General features: G+C 46.1%; 1 protein-coding gene across 12 annotated transcripts in view; it reads left to right on the top strand.

The window, feature by feature from the left end:
- svild (supervillin d) overlaps nt 1–24,966 on the top strand; it is a 214,367-nt gene that overhangs the window by 57,068 nt on the left and 132,333 nt on the right. For 9 of the 12 annotated variants that reach the window (XM_078223785.1, XM_078223788.1, XM_078223790.1 and 6 more), the window contains exon 2: nt 14,706–15,356. The exons of the other annotated variants lie outside the window; for them this stretch is intronic. In XM_078223785.1, coding sequence (XP_078079911.1) covers nt 14,842–15,356 — 515 coding nt within the window. In that variant the 5' untranslated portion in view covers nt 14,706–14,841. The remainder of the gene's footprint in view (nt 1–14,705; nt 15,357–24,966) is intronic. 12 annotated transcript variants of the gene reach the window in all.

The following is a 24,966-nucleotide window of genomic DNA, read 5'->3' on the forward strand; positions in this document are numbered from 1 at the left end:
AGAGGGATACAGACTATGTAAGGGTTCATGTATCGGCACAGGCTTGGTGGGCCAAAGGGTTCTTTGTTCTTTATACAGTAGAAAGCTTTTAGGAAGTAATGTGTGTCAGGTGGTACTCAGTGGGTGTGTGCCTGAGGTATGTGACAGCACTCCGAGTGAAACTGTTGGTTATGTGGCCTCATTGTGGCTGAATATTAGTTGGATGGAAATCATTGTTAAAACTCTGGAAATTTGCTGTGTTATTACAGAGGGATGTACCACTTGTTGTTGCAATCTCAGGGGTCGGAAATGTCAGCTTGCTTGAGGATGTGAAGTTGGGGAAGAAAGAAGGAGCGTGCTTTCAGGTCATCCCAAAGTGTTTTCTAGCCAGTGAAATAGTTTTGAAGTGTAGCGACAATTGTAATGTAGGAAATGTGGCAGCTTGTTTGCACACAGCAAGATCACACAAACAGCTGTACAATACTCGGCAAATCTGTCTTAATCATCTTGGTAAATATTGACCAGATTTCCCCTGTTTCTTTTCAACGTAGTGCTTTGAGGGTAGATGGAATCTGAGCTGAATGTGTCACCTGAAGGACTTACTATCCTGTGCGTAAGGTTCATAGAAATCATAGAAATCATAGAAACCCTACAGTACAGAAAGAGGCCATTCGGCCCATCGAGTCTGCACTGACCATAATCCCACCCAGGCCCTACGCCCATATCCCTACTTATTTTACCCGCTAATCCCTCTAATCTACGCATCCCAGAGGCAATTTTAGCATGGCCAATCAACCTAACCCGCACATCTTTGGACTGTGGGAGGAAACCGGAGCACCCGGAGGAAACCCACGCAGACATGAGGAGAATGTGCAAACTCCACAGACAGTGACCCAAGCGGGAATCGAACCCAGGTCCCTGGAGCTGTGAAGCAGCAGTGCTAACCACTGTGCTACCGTGCCGCCCACCACTGTGCTACCGTGCCGTTGATGGGCTGAAGAGGCTCCTTCTGTTTTGTAATTAGCTATAATTCTGTGCAAGTGTAAAGTTGGCATACTTCCAGATAGCCTGCTCTCCCTTTTGAGGGGGAGAGCTGACTGGTGGTGATTTAACCTGAGGATCACCACACCTCAGGTGAGGGACAAGGCTGAGAAGATGGGGCCTTGATGAATAACCACAGCCAGTACAGGAATCGAACCCACGTTTTCGGTGCCGCTCTGCATCACGAACCAGCTGTCCAACCAACTGAGCTAAACCGACCTCCCATGATTCTTGAAGCACTCATTCAGTATAGGACTGGAATCCTCAAATCTCTAGACTGGTAATAGAAACAAAAAGATGCTCAATGGACACTGAGGGGAACAAACGACCACAACGTTCTTCCAGTTCAAAGTGTTGTTACAGGAGAGTTTTAGCTACTGGTGGCTATTTCTCATTATAATGACTCAATTAAAATGGCGATTAAAATGGTGAGGGTGCGGAAAATTAGATTCTGAATTTTATCCAGTCTAAAATGGAATAAATTTTTGAATTAACTTTGGGAATAGTACAGGCACGGTGAGCCAGATGGATTTCTTCGATGCTGATGCATTCTACAGCGCTAGAAGAATCATAATTCCCATCCACCAATTCCATTTGCTGCTTCAGATCATTACCTGCAGAAAAATAAAGACACAAACTGATCGGTTTATCATTCCCAGCTGTTTGTGCAACACAAAATGTACTGAAAAATCTATTGTGTAAATCACACCTACATATTCAACGTTAATTGTACTTTGGTATCTAAAATTAGAACTTTACGGTAAAGTGAATGAGTTGCGGTCCATTCAGCAAGAAAATGAATTTAATGTTTCATCGGAAAATCTTCATAACTTTTTTTATAGAATATGCAGTGCAAAAGGAGACCACTCAGCCCATCAAGCCAACACTGACATCAATCCCACCCAATAACCCCATATATTTACCCTGCTGACACTAAGGGGCAATTTAGTGTGGCCAATTAGCCTAATCCGCACATTTTTGGGGTGTGGGAGGAAACCGGAGCACCCGGAGGAAACCCATGCAGACAATGTGCAGACTCCACACAGCCAGTCACCCAAGGCTGGAATTGAACCCAGGTCCCTGCCACTGTGAGGCAGCTGTGCTAACTGTTGTGCCATCATGCTGTCTAGAAACATAGTAAGAAGTTTAACAACACCAGGTTAAAGTCCAACGGGTTTATTTGGTAGCAAAAGCCACACAAGCTTTCGGAGCTGCAAGGGCTTGCAGCTCCGAAAGCTTGTGTGGCTTTTGCTACCAAATAAACCTGTTGGACTTTAACCTGGTGTTGTTAAACTTCTTACTGTGTTTACCCCAGTCCAACGCCGGCATCTCCACATCATGTCTAGAAACATGACAGACTTATTTCACCAAGAACTCTTGTGACTATAAGACAGCAGACATTTGAGCCACCAGTTTGGGGTGGATTAAAAACAAGATGTTGGGAGAAGCTGTGGTCCCACACATTTTTCTGCCCATTTTGGTAAATGGAGGTAGTTGTATATGAAAGCACAGTGGTACAGTGGTTAGCACTACTGCTTCAAAGCACCAGGAACCCAAGATCGATTCTGACCTTGTGTGACTGTCTATATGTTCTCTCCGTGACTGTGTAGGTTTCCTCTGGATGCTCTGGTCTCCTCCCACAGACCAAAGATATGCGGGTTTGGTGGACTGGCCATGCTACATTGCCCCTTAGTGGCCTAAAATGTGTAGATTAGGATATTAGCGGGGAAATGCGTGGGGTTACGGGATAGGATGGGGGGTGTGGGCCTGGGTAAGGGTGGCATGATGGCACAGTGATTAGCACTGCTGGCTCATAGCACCAGGGCCCCAGGTTTGATTCCCAGCTTGGGTCACTGTCTGTGCAGAGTCTGCACGTTCTCCCCGTGCCTGCATGGGTTTCCTCCGGGTGCTCTGGTTTCCTCCCACAGTCGGAAAGACATGCTGGTTAGGTGCATTGGCCATGCTAGGTTCTCCCTCAGTGTACCCAAACATGCGCCAGAGTGTGGCGACTAGGTGATTTTCACAGTAACTTCACTGCAGTGTTAATATAAGCCTACTTGTGACACGAATAAATAAATTTAATCTTAAGATGCTCTGTTGGAGAGTCGGTGCAGACTTGATGGGCTGAATGATCTCCTTCTGCCGTGTAGGGATTCTATGACCTGATCTAAAAGTGATAAGAGGCATCAGGATGGACACCCCTCACCCTGATATCCTCAAGTCTCCACAAAAATGTACCTTTCCTATTAACAAAAATCTGAATATAAGCTCACTGGCGCGGCTTGTATGTGCATTAGTGCAAAAATTCTGAATACCTCATGTCAAATCATAAAGGATTATTTGCACTGTAATGTTCAACATTCTGACATGGCTAGGTGGATCAGACATGGTAAATGCGCGGAGTTATGGGGAGAGGGCGGGGGGAGCTGAGGCTTGGGGGCAGGGTGGGTAAGATGTTCTTTCGGAGAGTCACAGACTCAGTGGGCCAAATGGCCTCCTTCTGCACTGCAGTGATTCTATTCTATGGTTCTCAAGCAGATTCGAACACCTGAACTTTTCCATCTTTAGTGTGCAGTAGAAAGCTTTTAGGAAGTAATGTGTATGTGCAAAAATATCTAATAACCACTGCTATAAAACTAGTGTGTATTCATCAAGATGTAAGACTGCTAAGTATGATTGGTGTGTCTGTAATGCTGGTTGCTTTTAGTGAGGATTGATATGTTAAAAGAATGGAGATTGCTGGAGAGTGTAAAGGTCGAAATAGTTGTTGTGTTTGTGTGGAATACCGAGATGAGCTCTGCTTAATTTGATCAGTGGAAGAAACCAATCAAAGACTCCCAATCTGTTTGCATTTTCTTCAAAACTCACGGTCAGTTCCTCAATGGGCTAACTGGTAAAGACACTCCTACGTGATACTGAGCTGTAAAGACCAGGAAGCTTCCTCAGAGGAATCCCCGGTCTGTACTCAGTTTGCATATTTCAACAGCATTGCCAACATTGACATCTGGAATAAGGGCTCTTGAGTCTTATTTGCTTTTCTGTGATTCTTGATACAAAGAATCATCTCATGGTGCCCCCCACAGAGAAATAGCCCACACTGTTTGGACTTGGATGTAACACCTTCAGTCAAATGATGTCTGAAGGGTTTGGCAGTGCTACATTGTCCGGGTTTGCTGGTTGCATTGTTAAAGTTCAGGTAAACAGCTGATGAGTATTAATTACCTTTGAGCACATGAAAATTAGGCATAACTGGGGCACTGGGTGCTGTTGCGGGAGAGCTTTGAGACTAAGCAAGTGAATAAACTCTCCCGATAATGGAAATCTTAGTTTGTGCTTCACCAACCTCCTTGCCTCCTATTAACAGGCAGTCCCATTAGTCTAAACCTTCAGATTAGAGGAGGTTGAGAATCTCTAGTAAATCTTGAAGTTGTGGTAACTAAAGGTGATCCTCTATCCCTCCCTCCTTTATATACTACTGATAAACATAAGACCATAAGACATAGGAGCAGAATTAGGCCACTTGGCCCATCGAATCTGCTCTGCCATTCAATCATGGCTGATATTTTTCTCATCCCCATTCTCCTGCATTGTCCCCATAACCCCTGATCCCCTTATTAATCAAGAACCTATCGATCTCTGTCTTAAAGACACTCAATGACTTGGCCTCCACAGCCTTCTGCGGCAAAGAGTTCCACAGATTCACCACTCTCTCTGGCTGAAGAAATTCCTCCTCATCTCTGTTTTAAAGGAGGTTGTGTCTGAGGTTGTGCCCTCTGGTTCTAGTTTTTTTTTAGTCGTGGAAACATTCTCTCCACCTCCACTCTATCCAGGCCTCACAGTATCCTGTCAGTTTCAATAAGATCCCCCCTCATCCTTCTAAACTCCAACGAGTACAGACCCAGAGTCCTCAACCATTCCTCATACGACAAGCTCTTCATTCCAGGGATCATTCTTGTGAACCTCCTCTGGACCCTTTCCAAGATCAGCACATCCTTCCTTAGATATGGAGCCCAAAACTGCTCACAATACTCCAAATGGTGTTTGACCAGAGCCTTATACAGCCTCAGAAATACATCCCTGCTCTTGTATTCTAGCCCCCTCCACATGAATGCAAACATTGCATTTGCCTTCCGAACTGCCAACTGAACCTGCACGTTAACCTTAAGAGAATCTTGAACAAGGACTCCCAAGTCCCTTTGTGCTTCTTTAAACATTCTTAATTTTTACCATCTTTTAACAGCGGGTGGGATTTTCCAGCCTATTCCCCTGGTGGGATCTTCCAGTCTTGCTGAAGGTGATCCCCCGTGGCGGCAGGATGAGTGAACCATGCAAGATGCTGCAGCCATCGGCGGTACTGGAAGATCCTGCCAATGGCCAATAGCGTGCCATTTCCTCCACCAGAAAAAATGCCGCACGCCCACTGGAATATAGATGAAATCTGTGACTTATTTGGAAGGGACGCTCACTAAAACATACTTTGGTCATGTGATACGCATCCCCTCGTAGGTACATCATAGGTATGCAAAGAATCAGAGAAGGGGAGTCTGAGCCAGAGAGATAAAGTGATGACGTGAGGAGTGTATGCAAGAGGAATTCAGAGAGGGAATATGAAATATATTCCCAGAATTAGGGATGGAGGAAGAAACAGAGAGATAGTCACATAACGTGCAGATTCTGTGCAGAATCCTGAAATGAATTCGATTCAGCTCATCAAAGGTTTCCAATCAGATTGCAATTTCTTTGAAAATCAAGATCCTCAAAGATCTAATTGGTAAGGACACTCCCATGGGGACTAAGTCACAAAGACTAAGTCTCGGGTGCTTTTAATTTTTGTCATCTGTAAATAAATATGGTGTAGAATAGAATCATAGAATCCCTACAGTGCAGAAGGAGGCCATTTGGCTCATCCAGCCTGCACCGACAACAATCCCACCCAGGCCCTATCCCCGTAACCCCACATATTTACCCTGCTAGTCCCCCTGACACTAAAGGGCAATTTAGCATGGCCAATCCATCTAACCTGCACATCTGTGGACTGTGGGAGGAAACGGGAGCACCCGGAGGAAACCCACACAGACACAGGGAGAATGTGCAAATTTCAACACAGACAGTGTGCTGAGGCTGGAATTGAACCTGGGTCCCTGGCACTGTGAGGCAGCAGTGCTAACCACTGTGCCACCATGCCACCCTATTCTCCCAAATGTCCCAATTGCAGCAAATCACAGTTTCTCCACTACAGAATCTAAATTGCATTTCAATTATTTCATTTAGATACTTGTCCCTCACATTGGTGATTTGTAATAGTTTGCGTTTTCTTCCTGTCCTCGATTGGATTTTTCATTTTGTCTGGTTTCATGGTATTCTACTCCATTGTAGTGCATTGCCTTTCATGGCTGTGGGTGGCACGGTGGCACAGTTAGCACTGCTGCCTCACAGCGCCAGGACCTCGGCTCGATTCCCGGCTTAGGTCACTGTCTGTGTGGAGTTTGCACTTTCTCCCCGTGTCTGCATGGGTTTCCTCCGGGTTCTCCGGTTTCCTCCCACAGTCCAAAGATCTGTGGGATAGGTGCATTGGCCATGCTAAATTGCCCCTTAGTGTCCTGGTATTAGTGGGATAAATATGTGCGGTTATAGGGATAGGGCCTAGGTGGGATTGTTGTTGGTGTAGACTCGATGGGCCGAATGGCCTCCTTCTGCAATGTAGGGTTTCTATGAACTAACTACTTCTGCTTTTTCTTTTTGCCTTGTCCAAGCTATGGTTCAGTTGGGAGCATTTTTGACTTCAAAAATTATTGTTTCAGGTCCTACTCCAGGACTTGAGCACAAAATCCAGGCTGATATTCTAGTCCAGTACTGAGGGAGTGCTGCGCTATCAGGGGTGCCTTCCTTTAGCTCACACTTTAAACCAGGGCCCTGTCTGTCTTCTCAAAGGGACATAAACGATTCCGTGACACTATTTTGAAGAAGAGCAGTGGAGTTATTGGCAGTGACCTGGCCAATATTTATCACTCAATCAACACGACAAAAACAGATTATTGAATAGTCATTATCACATTGCTGTTTATGGGAGCTTGCTGTGCACCAATTGTCTGCCATGTTTCCCATGTTACAATAATGATAACACCATTTCAGTAACAGTATGTCATTGGTTGTAAGTTGCTTTGAGATGTCGAGTGGCCGTGAAAGTGAAAGGTACGAGGTAAGTACAAATGGACTTCTTGTAGCACAGTGGGTAGAGACCTATCTCCGAGCCAGTAGCTCCGTCTCACCCAGGGACTGTTGGACTGTGAAAGAGGTTTCCATGGCATGGCTAAGAGTAGCTTCATGGTGTCTAGCATAGTACAGCTCAATGTGGGATTGGGAAATGCCCACAATGTGTTGTAAAGAGACACATGACCAGAGAGAGTTGTGGACTGCACAGAGACCTGTGTAGAAGCAAGCATGGAGTTAGCTGATAGCTTGAGCTATACCCTATATATATGCACTTAGTTCTATATTATCAATAAACATGTAATATTCAACTGTACAAGACTCAGAACCTGTTTGTGCGACTGACTGAGCATACAGCACCAAGCAGGTTGATTGTCCTAGGGCATGGAGTTAGGCCACAGATCAACCATGATATTTATTCAATGGCGGAGCAGGCTCAAGGGACTGAATGGCTTACTCCTGTTCCTGTGTTCCCACGTTCCAACCCTGTACATCTCTTGATATGCCCATGGCAGGTGATAGGCAAGGGACAGCATCCTATGGTCAGCCAGAACTGTGTGATCGCTGCAACATAAAAGTCTCCATGGGCAAGCTTTTGCCTGGAGTCTGTGGCAAATGTCCTCCAGAAACTGCTGGAGATAAGTGCAAGTGATTTTTTTTTATTTGATTGGATTCTGTTAAAAAGCATTTAGATAGTTACATTGATAAGCTGGGTATAGAGGGATATGGGTCAAATGCGGGCAATTGGGATTAGCTTAGTGGTTTAAAACAAAGGGCGGCATGGACAAGTTGGGCCGAAGGGCCTGTTTCCATGCTGTAAACCTCTATGACTTTATGACTCTGTTGACTTTTCTGTTTCTGGTTAAATACATCCAGTTCTTAGAGGCCTTTCCAAGAGTTAAGCTGTGTCTCTGTGGGAGAGGAGAACTGAGCTCAGCAGGGGGGTTGGCCAGGGGCCCAGGAAAATTAGCACATCAGTAGCAGCACCCTCATTGTGGATTGGCTGTTTCTGCATATATATGAAATAGACAGTGCAGACAAAGCTGGATGTTTCACTATATCTATCAACAGTACACAGCTGAGTGTCCTTGCTTATAGCATCAAAACTGTAATAAAGATGTGAACGGACATTCCATCCGTCTACCATTAAAGATCATGACATTACTGATGGGACGCAATCAAACAGCTATTGTCTCGGGGCCTACCTCTTTGTATCATATGTTAATAATTTACTGGTGTGCGCGACTAGAAGCAACTATCTTGACTAGAAGTTGTAAGAAATGCCCTATAAAAAAGGCTGACTGTGCATAATTAAGCAGAGCAGACTGAAGAAGCCTTAGGAATCCTTCAGTTCTCCTCTCCTTATTGATAAGGAGGCAAAAAAGCATCCATCACTCGTGAACGTTGTGTCCGAATATCTTTTGAGCACCGACACCTCTGCTGAACAGTGATGACAAGGACAAGTTCATTCTTTTAAACTTGTTCCTTATTTGGTTTTGGTCATGATATATGTGTGAGATTCCATAAACACCCGAGACTGTGAATCGGCTTTGGAAGTGGGTATGTTTGGTACTTTGCAAGGATAAAATGAGATGGGCTGAATGGCCTACTTTATCTGAACTAATCTTGTGTCCATGCATAGCTTGCGGTTGTCTTCTTCTGTAGTCCTGCCTGCGATCGTCGGGACAAAGCTACCTCCAACATCATTTGCCTTTTTTGAGTCTTGCTGTCAGCATTTTCAAGCTCCTCCATCAACTACAGAGATAAAACTGACAGCGGAAAGATCACAGCACAGCTCTGAAGAAGAGTTCAACAGGTTTATGACAAGAAAAAACTATCATCAGGGCAGTCTAAATCTTCCAACTTCACTCAAAAATTCATTCACACCTCACAACCCCGCACACAAGAATGAAATTTGAAATGTTGGATTTTTCAGACGACGAAGGATCAAGATAACATTTTTGAAATGTGCTGAGGTATTCTTGCTCGAACACGCTCAAAGATAAGGAACACTGGAAATCATGTACTCTTCTCAGTGCACAGCAACTTGCCTGAATGATATTGATGTGTTGATACATGTAATTGTCTGCGTGTGTCAAAATAGGTGTGACTTCACTGTGGTGAGAAACAGTGTCAACATGTTTGACTTGTCGAGAAATGTCCACCATGGAGCCTCAGTCTTCAGAGAACTAAATGTGAACTGCTAATGAGTTTAACCTGGTGACGAAAACTGAACCTTACAGATTTATCCCAGCTTCAATTTCTGGATGTGCCAAGTTACCTGGTGTATGCTGGAGTGAATAGAGGGTGTTATAACCACTGTCAGCACTCAGATTTTTTAAAATTGAATTTATGTTCTATATCTGCCATGGTAGGATTTGAACCCAGGCTCCCAGAGCATTATCCTCGGTCTCTGGATTGCAAGTCCAGTGACAATTTCATTTTGCCATTGCCTCCACTGTATGTCTGTGGAGTCCTAGAATCTGAGGTCTGTGCCGGAACTTTACCGGGGTGGGCGAGGCTTGCAGAACTGAAATCTCCAATTGCCTTGGGCAGGATTTTACAATCTTGCCCAAGCGAGGTCGTAAACTCCCGCCCCTATATGTCCGCTATGGACTTCAAAGGGCTAATTTCCTCCAATGTAGGTACAGTTTCAGAATTAAGGTTCTGGAAATTCAAATTACACAGGTGACAAAGAATTGGTTTCAAACAGATGAACAATTGTTAGTTCCTACCTGCCTACCTCTAAATATTTTGAATTCTGTGGATCAGAGCCACGTGTACACAGCCTGGCACAGACCTTCCTGTGTTCTCACTGACCTCCAGAAGCCTCATCAGAATCCATTTCAAGATCCTTGTCCTTCATTTGCAAATCCCAGTCCAGTTTCCCACCCTCCCGTGTTACTGAGGGAGATTTTCCAATCCGATATCGCAGCCTCAATCCTCCTTTGACTGTGTGTGGATCACCGTTAGCTCTCTGCTCCGTATCTAATGTCAGTTTCCATCCACTTAACTCATGCTTTCTGGAATTTGCTTCCCAAATCATTTTGCCTCTTAATATCCGCTTTCAAAAAAAAAGTCCGCTTCAAAATTCGAAATCGATTTCGGCTTTTACTGTTGGGAGGGAGAACCGATGGCAGTGGTTCAGTCACCTGTGAAATTTCCTTTCTACTGAAGGAATATTGGACAGATTGTAAAATGGACAGGCAATTCACCAGCGCTAGGTTTCTTGCAGATGGCAAAAGTAAAAATGGACCAGTGCATTTTTTCAACCAGATCTTCAGCTTCTCTCAAGTGCTCACTTTCTATTTACTTTGCTCTCGGATATCCGTTTACTGGACAGGTGCTCTCTTAATATATGCCATTGAGTCCTTTTGCTTGTTGCCCCAACAACAGCAATATTTATATAGCGCTGTAATAAATCCTCAGAGGCAGAAGTTCCTTCACCAAAATCCCTTTATTTACAAGTCTGACAACAGCAGACAGAGTGCTTTCAGTTAGCAGCCTACACTCAGAGTGCCAGAGGAACTGACACGCCCTGGTTAAGTACAAAGCAAGAGGCTCCCTGATTGGCCCATCAATCTGGCCCTTAGTCAGGGAGTTCATATTCTAACAGGCCCACCTCAATTGCCTGATTAAAGTCATTACAAGCACCTTTAATGTAATAAGACTTCCAAGGTGCTTAATAGGAGCATTATTAGACAAAGAATGACAATGAACTATAAAAGGAGATGTTAGGTCAGATGACCAAAGCTTTGGTCAAAGTGTTAGGGTGGGATTTTCCAAGCATTCCCGCTGGTGGAATCTTCCAGTCCCACTGAAAGTGACGCCCCCGCAGTGGGTTGATCTGCGGCGGCGCGGGTGAAGCATGCAAAACACCAGCTATCAGTGGAACCAGAAGATCTCACCAGCCAATCTCACCCAATTGCGGGCCACCTCCGCTGTGGAGAGGGGGCCGTAAATCTCACCCAGAGGATGAGACTTTCTGGCCCTGCTCGCCTCAAAATCGGAAAATCCTGCCCGAGTTCCATGGACCTTTGCATGGTCTGCCCCAGGCCCGCTAGGATTCCCATGGCGAGCGGGATGGGAAAATTCCCCCCACAGTTTGTTAAAGGAGGAAAGCGAGATTGGGAGGTGTAGAAAGAAAATTCCAGAGTTTGGGGCCCAGGTCATTAAAGGCAGGGTCACCAATAGTGCAGCAATTCCAAGTGGGAATGCACAAGAGGCCAGAGTTAGAGGGATACAGATACTTCGGAGAGCTGTGGGGCTGGAGGAGATTAGAGATAGGGAGCGGGATCTCCGGCTGCACTCGCCTCAAAACCGGAGAATCCCGCCCGAGGTCAATGGATCTTTGCACGGTCCGCCCCCTGCCGGCTACAATTCCCGTGGTGGGCGGGACGGGAGAATTCCAGCCCAGGAGGGGAGGGGAGAGGCCATGGAGGGATTGAAAACAAGGATGAGAATTTTAAAGTCAAAACACATTTCTTTAAAATTGGTGGCAAGTTCCTTTCCCCTGTGTTGTTCATGTGCATTTTTGGTATGCAGCACTATTTTAGTCTGACCATGGCCCGTGAGCCAGAAACTTAACAGTGGTGAGTCAAAAGCCTCCTTCAAGTCACTGGCAATATTTGATCTCTGTGCTGCAGCTAATTTTGTAGTTTCAGTGATAAATGACCTCAACACTGCCATTTAATCTTGGTAATTTGGGAGGGAATCCAGCTTGCACGGGTGGGAGTAAAGTTTGCTCGGGCTAGCTCTCCACAACTCAGAGGAGCTGTCTTTAAAAACCCTGTTAGTAGTTTCTATGTCCTGATCTATATGGAAAAAATGAGGGAGAAAGTACACCCTGTCGTGTTCGCTTCTTACTATTCAGATTTCCAATTCTCTTTCTAATTAACAGTTGAGAGGAGAAAGGACGCTTTGAGTGCCAGTCAACCACATTGGGGAGTGTGATAAGTGGTTGTTGTAACACTCTGTGTGGACCAGATGGAGCAGGATTGTCATTGCCTGTTCCTTCAAGCAAGCCTTTGGCCTCCCTCAGCCCCGACTGTTAGCCTCCCCAGTATTGATCATTGGCTTCTCCGTGACCCCCTCCTCCTCTCTTCCTCCTCCCAAATGCTAACGTCTTGTCCACTATTCAGTCAGACCCCCTCTCCCCAAACTCTCTAGCCAGATTGCAGGCCTCGTCCACCCTGACCCATCCCCCTACTCCCCAGTTCCCAGTGGTCTCCTGTCATGACACATTGCCACTGGGGTTCCTCTCCACCTGCCAATCAAACCATTTATTTGGCTGGCTGGTGGGTGGGTAACATTAATATTAGCACCACCTCTGCATCTCTGGATTTCTGGGCTGTTCCCCTCCCCATCCCCCCAAAAATACCAGGGCCAGCCAGTGACATTGCGAGAAAATTCTGAGGAAAGTGGGGGCAAAGGCCAGAGACTCATGTTGCCCTCATTTACCCCTGATGCCTACACTGTACCCAACCACTGAGCACTCTGTGCGTCTGGGTAAATGCTTTCTTTCTCCTCAGTCACCTCACAACATTGCTCCTTATGTATCGCTGCAAATCAAGGCCAAAGTCATCAGATCCTCGGCACATAGAGATAAATGAGCAAATCACCAGAAAATGTTTCAAAATGCCGCTGAAGGGTTTAAGGCAAAATAGTTGGCAGGACAGCACGGTGGCACAGTAGTGGGACAGCACGGTGGCACAGTGGTTAGCACTGCTGCCTCACAACGCCAGAGACCCGGGTTCAATTCCAGCCTCGGGGTCACTGTCTGTGTGGAGTTTGCACGTTCTCCTCATGTCTGTGTGGGTTTCCTCCAGGTGCTCCGGTTTCCTCCCACAGTCCATAGGTTGATTGGCCATGCTAAATTGTCCCTTAGTGTCAGGGGGACTCACTAGGGTAAATATGTGGGATTACAGGGATAGGGCCTGGGTGGGATTGTGGTCGGTGCAGACTCGATGGGCCGAGTGGCCTCCTTCTGCACTGTAGGAATTCTATGGTCCTATGAGTTTAGTTTCTACCTTTCTGAATGACTTTCATTCGCGTAAGCAGTAGAAAATGCATGAGTTTACAGCTCCTTGATACAAGGCACTTGAGACCAGCTGTAAAATCCTTGTAAGGACCCAAATGGTTATAGTGTTATACTGATCCCGTATGGCCTGTGCTTCAGGATAAAGATTGGCAGTAAGCCAGATACACAAGGCCACCCATTTCATTTGTTCCAATTCCAGTTCTCTTCCCGCACCTCGTGGTGCAGCAAGGCAGACTTTTGTCCGTCTCCAAAATCAGTATTTCCCGGAACAGGTTGCTAGTCTGTCGCCGGGGCTTATAGCTTGGGGGACACCACTCCACACAAAGCGTTGCTGACCAGGAGTCTCTCCCACTCTTACCACCAGCCATTGGCGTGTTTGGAAGGATTTGCAGGTTGACGCACTCAACCTGTTTGATCATGTCATGCACGCACCTTCCTTGGCCATCAAATCCTGGGGTGGGACTCAAAGTAAGAAGTTTAACAACACCAGTTTAAAGCCATAGAACATAGAACATAGAACAGTACAGCACAGAACAGGCCCTTCGGCCCACGATGTTGTGCCAATCTTTACCTGAAACCAAGATCAAGCTATCCCACTCCCTATCATCCTGGTGTGCTCCATGTGCCTATCCATTAACTGCTTAAATGGTCCTAAAGTGTCTGACTCCACTATCACTGCAGGCAGTCCATTCCAAACCCCAATCACTCTCTGAGTGCTTAATCAATTAAGAGAGCTATCTTAATGCTCTCTCCATTCACATTGTTTGTACCTTTAAGACTTGATTAGCTGTAAGTATTCACATTCCAACCATTATTCTGTAAATTGAGTTTGTGTCTTTATATGCCCTGTTTGTGAACAGAATTCCCACTCACCTGAAGAAGAGGCTTGGGGCTCCGAAAGCTTGTGTGGCTTTTGCTACCAAATAAACCTGTTGGACTTTAACCTGGTGTTGTTAAACTTCTTACTGTGTTTACCCCAGTCCAACGCCGGCATCTCCACATCGTGGGACTCAAACCCAGGGTTTCCGGCTCAGTGGCAGGGATGGTACCCACTGTGCAACAAGACCTTCTTCTATTTAAATTGTGCCATATCTTAATTAAGAGCAGTACGGTTGCCAATATCAGACTCTTAACTGGGAAAACAATGTGACAGGATTTCTCTCATTTAGCTAGATATATAGAAATAAAATGACAGAATTGGGAAGCTCCATTATAAAAACACACAATGACCAGACTGTAAACAGAAATGGAGAAATCTGAGAACAGGGAAACTTATTATTTGCCGTGAGGGTAAATATCCTGCATGTGATCGTACTCTCATTTCCATTAGCCTTACTCCTTACCTTCACTATCACTTCTCTTTATCTGCAGGATTCATTGTCTTTCCCAGCCTAACCTTATTATTAAATTTTTCTGTTCTATTTCTCATTAACAGTGAGAGGAGAGGGGCCTTTTGAGTGCCAGTCTCCCAAGCATTGGCTAGGAGGCTAACTGCCATTCCTCTCAGTGGCCACGACATCATCACTTTCTCTCCAACCTCTCTAGCCTTCCCAGCCGATGTCACAATTATCATGGATTCAGAAGAGAGGCAGCTGAAGGAGACTAGGGCAGAACGTACTGCCAGGTTCAAGGCTGTGCGGGACCGAGGGTTAGCTGAAAAAATGAGCAACCTCGATGACAATACCATCGTCCTTTCCAAATGCCCGAGAAAGGAAAAGGAAAATGAACCTTTGGAAAACAGATATTCTCTTCCAGCCAGAGACGAAACACTGGAGAGCTTTGTGAGTAAGTCTACTTTTCATGTACCGTTCAAACTACGGGGGATAAAAGACACTGAAATTCCCAAAGAAATCGTCTTGCATAAAACCAATGGGAATGCCTTGGAAAAGAAGAGTTCCTTGTATGTCCAAAGCCGAAGGAGCAGGAACGAGGGATGGACAACAGGGAACAAGCTACGTGGTTCCTATTTTCAGGAGATTGATGGCAGCAGGGAAGAGAATGTGACCGATGGTGTGGAAAAATCTCTGCCTCTCTCACAACGATCTGTGCTTGAGACTCAAATCACAGGCTTACCTCCACGGGTGAGGTTAGTATTTGTGTTTTTAATTAACGCATGACTGATTATTCACGTTGCAGAGGGATCATGTGTCTCAGTGTAGTCAAATACTCTTGGAGCACGTTGCCATTTATCTCTCATGGCCTTTGTGGATCTAAATGGATAGAGCTATCCTTTTACAGATAGATGGTTCCATGTCAGCAAGAGGACACAGAAACATAGAAACTAGAAGCAGGATAGGCCATTTGGCCCTTCAAGCTTGCTGTGCCATTCATTTTGATCATGGCTGATCATCGAATTCAAAATCCTGATCCCCCTTCCCCCCATATCCCTTGATCCCTTTAGCTGCAAGAACTATGTCTAATTTTTTCTTGAAATCACACAATGTTTTGGCCTCAACTACATTCTGTGGTCGTGAATTCCACACATCCAACACCCTCTGGGTGAAGAAATTTCTCCTCACCTCAGTTCTAAAAGGTTTACCCCTTATCCTCAAACTAAGAGCCCTAGTTCTGGACTCCCCTACCATTGGGAACATTCTTTCTGAATCTACCCTGTCTAACCCTGTTAGAATTTTATAAGTTTCTATCTTCTATAGTTAACCCTATTGGCTAAACTGGAGGTTAATAAATTAGTCAAAGGGTGGAATTTTCCCATCCCACCCGCCACGGCAATGCAAAGGTCCGTTGACATCGGGCGGGATTTTCCGACCTGGGGCAAACGCAGCTGGAAAATCCCGCCCATAGAGTCATACAGCACAGAAACAGGCCCTTCGGCCCACCATGTCTATGCCGACCGTCAAATAGCAATCTATACAAATCCCACGTACCAGCACTTGGTCCAAAGCCGACTATGCCTTGGAGATTTAAGTGCTCGTCCAGAATAGAATTCTTGGCTTGACTTCCATCAGACTCATTCGGCATTTCGTTTCATCTGAGGCAGATGGGATGACCATCACAGGGGAGAGCAGGAGGCTTTAAGGTTTGGCATAGACTGTTCAATTAGACTGTCATAGTGAGATGGGAACATCTCCAGGTCATACACTGTGCTGCCTTGTATCCTTCCTTGTGACGAAGCTAAAGTCCTGCAACTAGTGCCTAGTGGGGTGGCACGGTGGCAGAGTGGTTAGCACTGCTGCCTCACAGCGTCAGGGACCTGGGTTCGATTCCCGGCGTGGGTCACTATCTGTGTGGAGTTTGCACATTCTCCCCGTGTCTGCGTGGATTTCCTCTGACAGTCCAAAGATGTGCGGGTTAGGTGGATTGGCCATGCTAAATTGCCCCTTCGTGTCAGGAGGACTAGCTAGGGTAAATGCTTGGGGTTAAGTGAATAGGGCCTGGGTGGGATTGTGGTTGGTGCAGACTCGATGGGCCGAATGGCCTCCTTCTGCACTGTAGGATTCTAGGATTCTCTGATTCTACCTAACAGCATTGTTGGAGTGCTACCACCACACGGAATAAATTGATCAACTTCTTCTCAACTAAGCAACAAGCTTTGGGGAAATAAATGCTCACCTTGCCAGCGATGCTCACAGCCTAAGGAATGAGTAAATAAAATATATCTCTTCTTAGGTCAACAACAAAAGACACAATTCAAATATCCCACACTCCTTCTGGTAAATCCAGGATGTGACTTTTGGTCTGTTTATCACTCTTTCCTCTCTCTCTCTCTGCCTCCCTGGTCCTCTTTACGTGTCCCTCTCTCTCTGGGTGGAATTTTCCCATCCCACCCGCCATGGGAATTGTAGTGGGCGGGGGCATACCATGCAAAGGTCCGTTGACCTCAGATGGGAATTTCCGGGCTTGGGGTGAGCACGGCCAGAAAATCCCACCCTCTGTCTTTGTCCTCTCATCTCTCTGCCTTTTTCTCTCTCTGTCTCCCTGCTCCTCTTTTTATCCCTTTCTCTCTCTCTCCCTTTGTCTCTCTCTGCCTCTCTACCTTTCTTTCTCTCTCTGTCTGTCTCTCTGTCTCCCTGCTCATCTTTGTAATCTCTCTCTCTCTCTATCTTTGTCCCTCTCTCACCTCTCTGCCTTCTCCCCCTCTCTGTCACTCTCTGCCTCCCTGTTGCTCTGTTTCTCCCTATCACATCTGTTTCGCTCCCTGACCATCTCTGCCTCCGCCCCTCTTTTCTCTTTCTTTCTCTTTTCTCTCTCCCCGTTCTCCTGCTTCTTTTTACGTTGTTCTTCCTTGTACTTTCTCTTTTGATTTTTCAGGGGTGATCTTAACTTCTTGACCATTGGCCAGCAGGGCGAGCTGGTAAGATTGCGAGAGAGCCAAAGAATCGAGTTTGCACCAGTAATTCTCACCTCTCGCGGTCTTACCAGCACTGGATATCCGGTGAGATCAGCCTCGCGCCCGAAAAGGGTTTGAGGCTGATAGCAATATTTAAATGCTAAGTTAAATGCGATCAGTTGTTTAAGAAGGGTAGCAGGGATAACCTGGGAAATTATAGGCCGGTGAGCTTGACGTCCGTGGTAGGGAAGTTGTTGGAGAGGATTCTTAGAGACAGGATGTATGTGCATTCAGAACGGAACAATCTCATTAGTGACAGACAGCATGGCTTTACAAGAGGGAGGTTGTACTTACAAATTTGGTGGAGTTTTTTGAGGAAGTGACAAAAACAGTTGACGAAGGAAGGGCTGTGGATGTCATCTATATGGATTTCAGTAAGGCATTTGACAAAGTCCCACATGGCAGGTTGGTTAAGAAGGTTAAGGCTCATGGGATACAAGGAGAAGTGGCTAGATGGGTGGAGAACTGGCTTGCCCATAGGAGACAGAGGGTAGTGGTCGAAGGGTCTTTTTCCGGCTGGAGGTCTGTGACCAGTGGTGTTCCGCAGGGCTCTGTACTGGGACCTCTGCTATTTGTGATATATATAAATGATTTGGAAGAAGGTGTAAATGGTGTTATCAGCAAGTTTGCGGATGACACGAAGATGGTTGGACTTGCGGATAGCGATGAGCATTGTCGGGCAATACATCAGGATATAGATAGGCTGGAAAATTGGGCGGAGAGGTAGCAAATGGAATTTAATCCAGATAAATGCGAAGTGATGCATTTTGGAAGAAATAATGTAGGGAGGAGTTATACAATAAATGGCAGAGTCATCAAGAGTATAGAAACACAGAGGGACCTAGGTGTGCAAGTCCACAAATCCTTGAAGGTGGCAACACAGGTGGAGAAGTTGGTGAAGAAGGTATATGGTATGCTTGCCTTTATAGGACGGGGTATAGAGTATAAAAGCTGGAGTCTGATGATGCAGCTGTATAGAACGCTGGTTAGGCCACATTTGGAGTACTGTGTCCAGCTCTGGTCGCCGCACTACCAGAAGGATGTGGAGGCGTTAGAGAGAGTGCAGAGAAGGTTTACCAGGATGTTGCCTGGTATGGAGGGTCTTAGCTATGAGGAGAGATTGGATAAACTGGGGTTGTTCTCCCTGGAAAGACGGAGAATGAGGGGAGATCTAATAGAGGTGTACAAGATGATGAAGGGGATAGATAGGGTGAACGGTGGGAAGCTTTTTCCCAGATCAGAAGTGACAATCACGAGGGGTCATGGGCTCAAGGTGAGAGGGGCAAAGTATAACTCAGATATTAGATATTAGAGGGATGTTTTTTACACAGAGGGTGGTGGGGGCCTGGAATGCGCTGCCAAGTAGGGTGGTGGAGGCAGACACGCTGACATCGTTTAAGACTTGGCTGTATAGTCACATGAGCAGCCTGGGAATGGAGGGATACAAACGATTGGTCTAGTTGGACCAAGGAGCGGCACAGGCTTGGAGGGGTGAAGAGCCTGTTTCCTGTGCGGTACTGTTCTTTGTTCTTTGTTCTTTGTTCAGTCCGGACGGGGGTGGGGGAGCAATCAACTGCAGAGCCCTGTAGTAGCGGGGAGGGGGAATGAAGGCCAGATATAGCTGGGGGACACAGTGACAGAGACCTGCGCATGTGCAATGGTGCCCTCTGCTGCTATCAGCCCGCTTTGGGATGAGCAAGGCCCCACCCACTCCCCCTGCTGGCGAGAAACTGGTTTGGCCTCATTTTTTTGACAGAGTCAGGTAAGATTCGATTTTCAAGTCACCTAAAAAGACAGCACAAATTTTTTCTATTTTCATATTCATTTGGCACATCGAATGTTTTTGGTAAAATCTCTTTCTCCTTTTGCTGTTTCTCCTTTGACTTTCACTCTTTGTCCTTTCACTCCTTTCACTCTCTCTTGCCTTTCCTCTCTGTTACATTTTAAACTTAAATGACAATGTCCACAATAAAGCGAGGGAAGCCTCCCATCAAATGGGTAACAAAAAGCCTATTGGGTTCAACAGGACTGATACAGGACAGATGTCTGTCAAAGGAATATATAAACCTTGTGTAACACAACTCTATGCACATTAATCATTTTAATGTTTCGGTTGTGCAATGATATTTAATATTGTGCAGCTTTCCTTTCTATTTGTACATGCAAAATACATCACTTGGAGTTTAATCGTGAAGGACAGGTGATATAATTCTTTGGAATGTTAATCTTTCATTTCTACCAGTGCTAGGCTCACACTTCACAAAGACGTTCTTCCAGCCATGTGTAATGTCTGCAGCTTGAGGTCTTGGGTAGGTGCCACAGGTGATTAATGTCCCAGTGGTTTTATATGTCTGGTTCTAGTCCAAACTTCACTGGAGGGGTGGGAGGGGGAGAATTCTGTATAAAGCTACCCCTGGCATCAATTCTCCCTTTCAAAAGGTCAGGAATGAAGAATATTGAGAAGGGAAGGAGAGCCAGTTTAAAACAGGTCCCAGTTATGTCACCAACCATCGAGTTTACATTGCAATTATACTCTCCGCAGCAAATTCCACTTGTTTTGCGCTGTACAAGGTGCAGAATATCAGGAATGGATAATGAAGCTTGCAGATAGCCATTGGGCATCATCCACTTGTTAACCAATTAACTCCATGTGGGTTCATTCAGTGATGATAAAACAATATTTTCACTCGTTTAAAGTTAAATCCTCCAAATAAGATGAAATACTTTGTTAAAAACCAAGTGAAACCGATTCAGGCCAACAAGGCAGGCGCAACACTGTGGCACAGTGGTTAGCACTTCTACCTCACAGCGTCAGGGACCTGGGTTTGATTCCAGCCTTGGGAGATGGTCTGTGTGGAGTTTGCACTTTCTCCCTGTGTCTGTGTGGGTTTCCTCTGGGTGCCCCAGTTTCCTCCCATAGTCCAAAGATGTGCACATTAGATGGATTGGCCATGCTAAATTGCCCCGTGGTGTCCCAAGATGTGTAAATTAGATGGTAAGAAGTTTAACAACACCAGGTTAAAGTCCAACAGGTTTATTTGGTAGCAAAAGCCACACAAGCTTTCGAGGCTCTAAGCCCCTTCTTCAGGTGAGTGGGAATTCTGTTCACAAACAGAACTTATAAAGACACAGACTCAATTTACATGAATAATGGTTGGAATGCGAATACTTACAACTAATCCAGTCTTTAAGAAACAAAACAATGGGAGTGGAGAGAGCATCAAGACAGGCTAAAAAGATGTGTATTGTCTCCAGACAAGACAGCCAGTGAAACTCTGCAGGTCCACGCAACTGTGGGAGTTACAAATAGTGTGACATAAACCCAATATCCCGGTTGAGGACGTCCTTGTGTGTGCGGAACTTGGCTATCAGTTTCTGCTCAGCGACTCTGCGCTGTCGTGTGTCGCGAAGGCCGCCTTGGAGAACGCTTACCCGAATATCAGAGGCCGAATGCCCGTGACCGCTGAAGTGCTCCCCAACAGGAAGAGAACAGTCTTGCCTGGTGATTGTCGAGCGGTGTTCATTCATCCGTTGTCGCATCAGTGCTCAGCGCCAACAACTGCCAGTTTCCAGATGCAATTTTACATCTCATCCGCTTCATCCTGGACCACGATATCTTCACCTTCAACAACCAGTTCTTCATCCAGACACACGGAACAGCCATGGGGACCAAATTTGCACCTCAATATGCCAACATCTTCATGCACAGGTTCGAACAAGACTTCTTCACCGCACGGGACCTTCAACCGATGCTATACACTAGATACATCGATGATATTTTCTTCCTTTGGACTCATGGTGAACAATCACTGAAACAACTCTATGATGACATCAACAAGTTCCATCCCACCATCAGGCTCACCATAGACTACTCTCCGGAATCGGTTGCATTCTTGGACACGCGCATCTCCATTAAGGACGGTCACCTCAGCACCTCACTGTACCGCAAGCCCACGGATAACCTCACGATGCTCCACTTCTCCAGCTTCCACCCTAAACACGTTAAAGAAGCCATCCCCTACGGACAAGCCCTCCGTATACACAGGATCTGCTCGGATGAGGAGGATCGCAACAGACACCTCCAGACGCTGAAAGATGCCCTCATAAGAACAGGATATGGCGCTAGACTCATTGATCAACAGTTCCAACGCGCCACAGCGAAAAACCACACCGACCTCCTCAGAAGACAAACACGGGACACAGTGGACAGAGAACCCTTCGTTGTCCAGTACTTCCCCGGAGCAGAGAAGCTACGGCATCTCCTCCGGAGCCTTCAACATGTCATTGATGAAGACGAACATCTCGCCAAGGCCATCCCCACACCCCCACTTCTTGCCTTCAAACAACCGCACAACCTCAAACAGACCATTGTCTGCAGCAAACTACCCAGCCTTCAGGAGAACAGTGACCAAGACACCACACAACCCTGCCACAGCAACCTCTGCAAGACGTGCCGGATCATCGACACAGATGCCATCATCTCACGTGAGAACACCATCCACCAGGTACACGGTACATACTCTTGCAACTCGGCCAACGTTGTCTACCTGATACGCTGCAAGAAAGGATGTCCCGAGGCATGGTACATTGGGGAAACTATGCAGACGCTGCGACAACGGATGAATGAACACCGCTCGACAATCACCAGGCAAGACTGTTCTCTTCCTGTTGGGGAGCACTTCAGCGGTCACGGGCATTCGGCCTCTGATATTCGGGTAAGCGTTCTCCAAGGCGGCCTTCGCGACACACGACAGCGCAGAGTCGCTGAGCAGAAACTGATAGCCAAGTTCCGCACACACAAGGACGGCCTCAACCGGGATATTGGGTTTATGTCACACTATTTGTAACTCCCACAGTTGCGTGGACCTGCAGAGTTTCACTGGCTGTCTTGTCTGGAGACAATACACATCTTTTTAGCCTGTCTTGATGCTCTCTCCACTCCCATTGTTTTGTTTCTTAAAGACTGGATTAGTTGTAAGTATTCGCATTCCAACCATTATTCATGTAAATTGAGTCTGTGTCTTTATAAGTTCTGTTTGTGAACAGAATTCCCACTCACCTGAAGAAGGAGCTTAGAGCCTCGAAAGCTTGTGTGGCTTTTGCTACCAAATAAACCTGTTGGACTTTAACCTGGTGTTGTTAAACTTCTTACTGTGTTTACCCCAGTCCAACGCCGGCATCTCCACATCATAAATTAGATGGATCAGCCATGGGAAATGCACAGGGTTATGGGGATAGGGTCGGGGAGTGGGCCTGGATAAGATACTCTATCAGACAGTCAGTGCAGACTTGATGGGCCGAATGGTCTCTTCTCCACTGTCGGACTCAATGAGATTTATCCAGTATACAGCCGTCAAAATCAAACCCCTATTATAATTAATCACCTTTAATACTTTTCTAAGCTTCAAATTACTTATCAAAATATCAACATATGGTCAACTTGACAGAGTTGTAAGTACAGAGTAGTGACTTATTGGCGATCTACAGTGTTTCTGATTGATTAATCACCTTCCACCTGACACTTATCCTCCATTTTCTCAGCCCTTTTCTTTCCCCCTGAGTTGATTCTTAACGACCCCGCCAAGTATGTTTAGAGGTGGAGGGTGAGGGTACATGAAATGTGTTGGCTGGTTAACCCACCACCTTAACGGGTAACTCCCGGCCAGGTAAGCCACCCACTAGTCACCCACTCTCAAGCCTATTTAGGTCCTTAAATGGAAAATTACTTCCCACTCAAAGTCCTCACTCTGCCTCTGCTGCGGTAATACCCTGGGCAGAAGACAGCGGGTAAGAGTGACAAGGCTGATTTTTAAACCCAAGTTGGTAAAAGGGCAGGAATTGAGGTGTGGATGGGGTGGGAGGGAGGGGTGAAAACTATATAATCGCTGGGTGCTCTGTGCACATTAGAGTTACCAAGAATGTGCCTCCCACCCAGCCAGCTCCAGAACATGCCCCCTTCCCACCCCAAACCGCCCCCCACTCCCCACCTTCCCCAGTCTTACTTCCTCCCTATAGTGCCTAGTCCCTCTCTACTCCTATCTGACTGGCTGGCAGCTCTTAAGGGTAGGACTTCATTCCCCTGAGGGCCAGAAGCCCCAGTCTCTGTTTGTTAAACCACTCCCAGTGTGTTCTCACTGTGAGGCAACCTTTGTAAAGACATTTGAATTAGGATTGATTTCTCTTCCAGGCTGGCGAGCACTGGATCCCCCTGTGAAATCCAGTCCCCAAGGTTGTCCAATGAGGCTAAAGTTAAATTATGGGTTCAATAAGTATATCTCCAAGAATCAGTCCAATAACTGGGATAATGTTTCCAACAGGGAACACTGGATTACAATTCCCAGCAGGGAACACTGGATTACAATTCCCAACAGGGAACACTGGGTTACAGTTCCCAGCAGGGAACACTGGGTTACAATTCCCAGCAGGGAACACTGGATTACAATTCCCAGCAGGGAACACTGGGTTACAATTCCCAGCAGGGAACACTGGATTACAATTCCCAACAGGGAACACTGGATTACAATTCCCAGCAGGGAACACTGGATTACATTTCCCAACAGGGAACACTGGGTTACAATTCCCAGCAGGGAACACTGGATTACAATTCCCAGCAGGGAACACTGGGTTATACAGTTTCCAGCAGACCGCACTGGATTATGATCAGGATGTGGGAACTGTAACTGATTTTCCCTCCACCCATCTCCCTTCCTAATTTAAAAACAAAATTACTCCCATTAACACCTGCAGCTATCTTACTTTGTGCCGCTGAGAATTTTTCATCCCTTCCTGGCACCATCAGCACCTCTTGCCTTACGTCCATGACAAATCTGTCCACCCCTCCTTATCCCCGACCTATCCTTTTTCTAGTATTCCATCTCCACCTCCTCCGCCCCCTCTCCCACAACATAAATCTTTACATTTCTACCTTTCTTCAAAAGGATCATTTAGACCTGAAACGTTGACTCTGTTTCTCTCTCCGCAGATGCGGCCAGACCAGCTGAGTTTATCCAGCATTTTATTGGTTTGATCTCTTCTTGATTCAATGCTTTCAGATTCTCTGATCCACTAACCACAGAATCCCTGCAGTGTAGAACAAGGCCATTCAGCCCATCGAGTTTGCACTGACACTCTGAAAGAGCATTCCACCCAGGAGATACATTCTTTACCTAGAATATTTAAAGTTCATTTATTAGTGCCACAAGTAGGCTTACATTAACACTGCAATTAAGTTACTCTGAAAATCCCCTAGTCGCCACACTCCGGCGCCTGTTCGGGTACACTGAGGGAGAATGTAGCATGACCAATGCACCGAACCACATCTTTCCAACTGTGGGAGGAAACCGGAGCA

Source organism: Mustelus asterias, chromosome 11 (genome assembly GCF_964213995.1).
Source record: "Mustelus asterias chromosome 11, sMusAst1.hap1.1, whole genome shotgun sequence".
Classification (NCBI taxonomy): domain Eukaryota; kingdom Metazoa; phylum Chordata; class Chondrichthyes; order Carcharhiniformes; family Triakidae; genus Mustelus; species Mustelus asterias.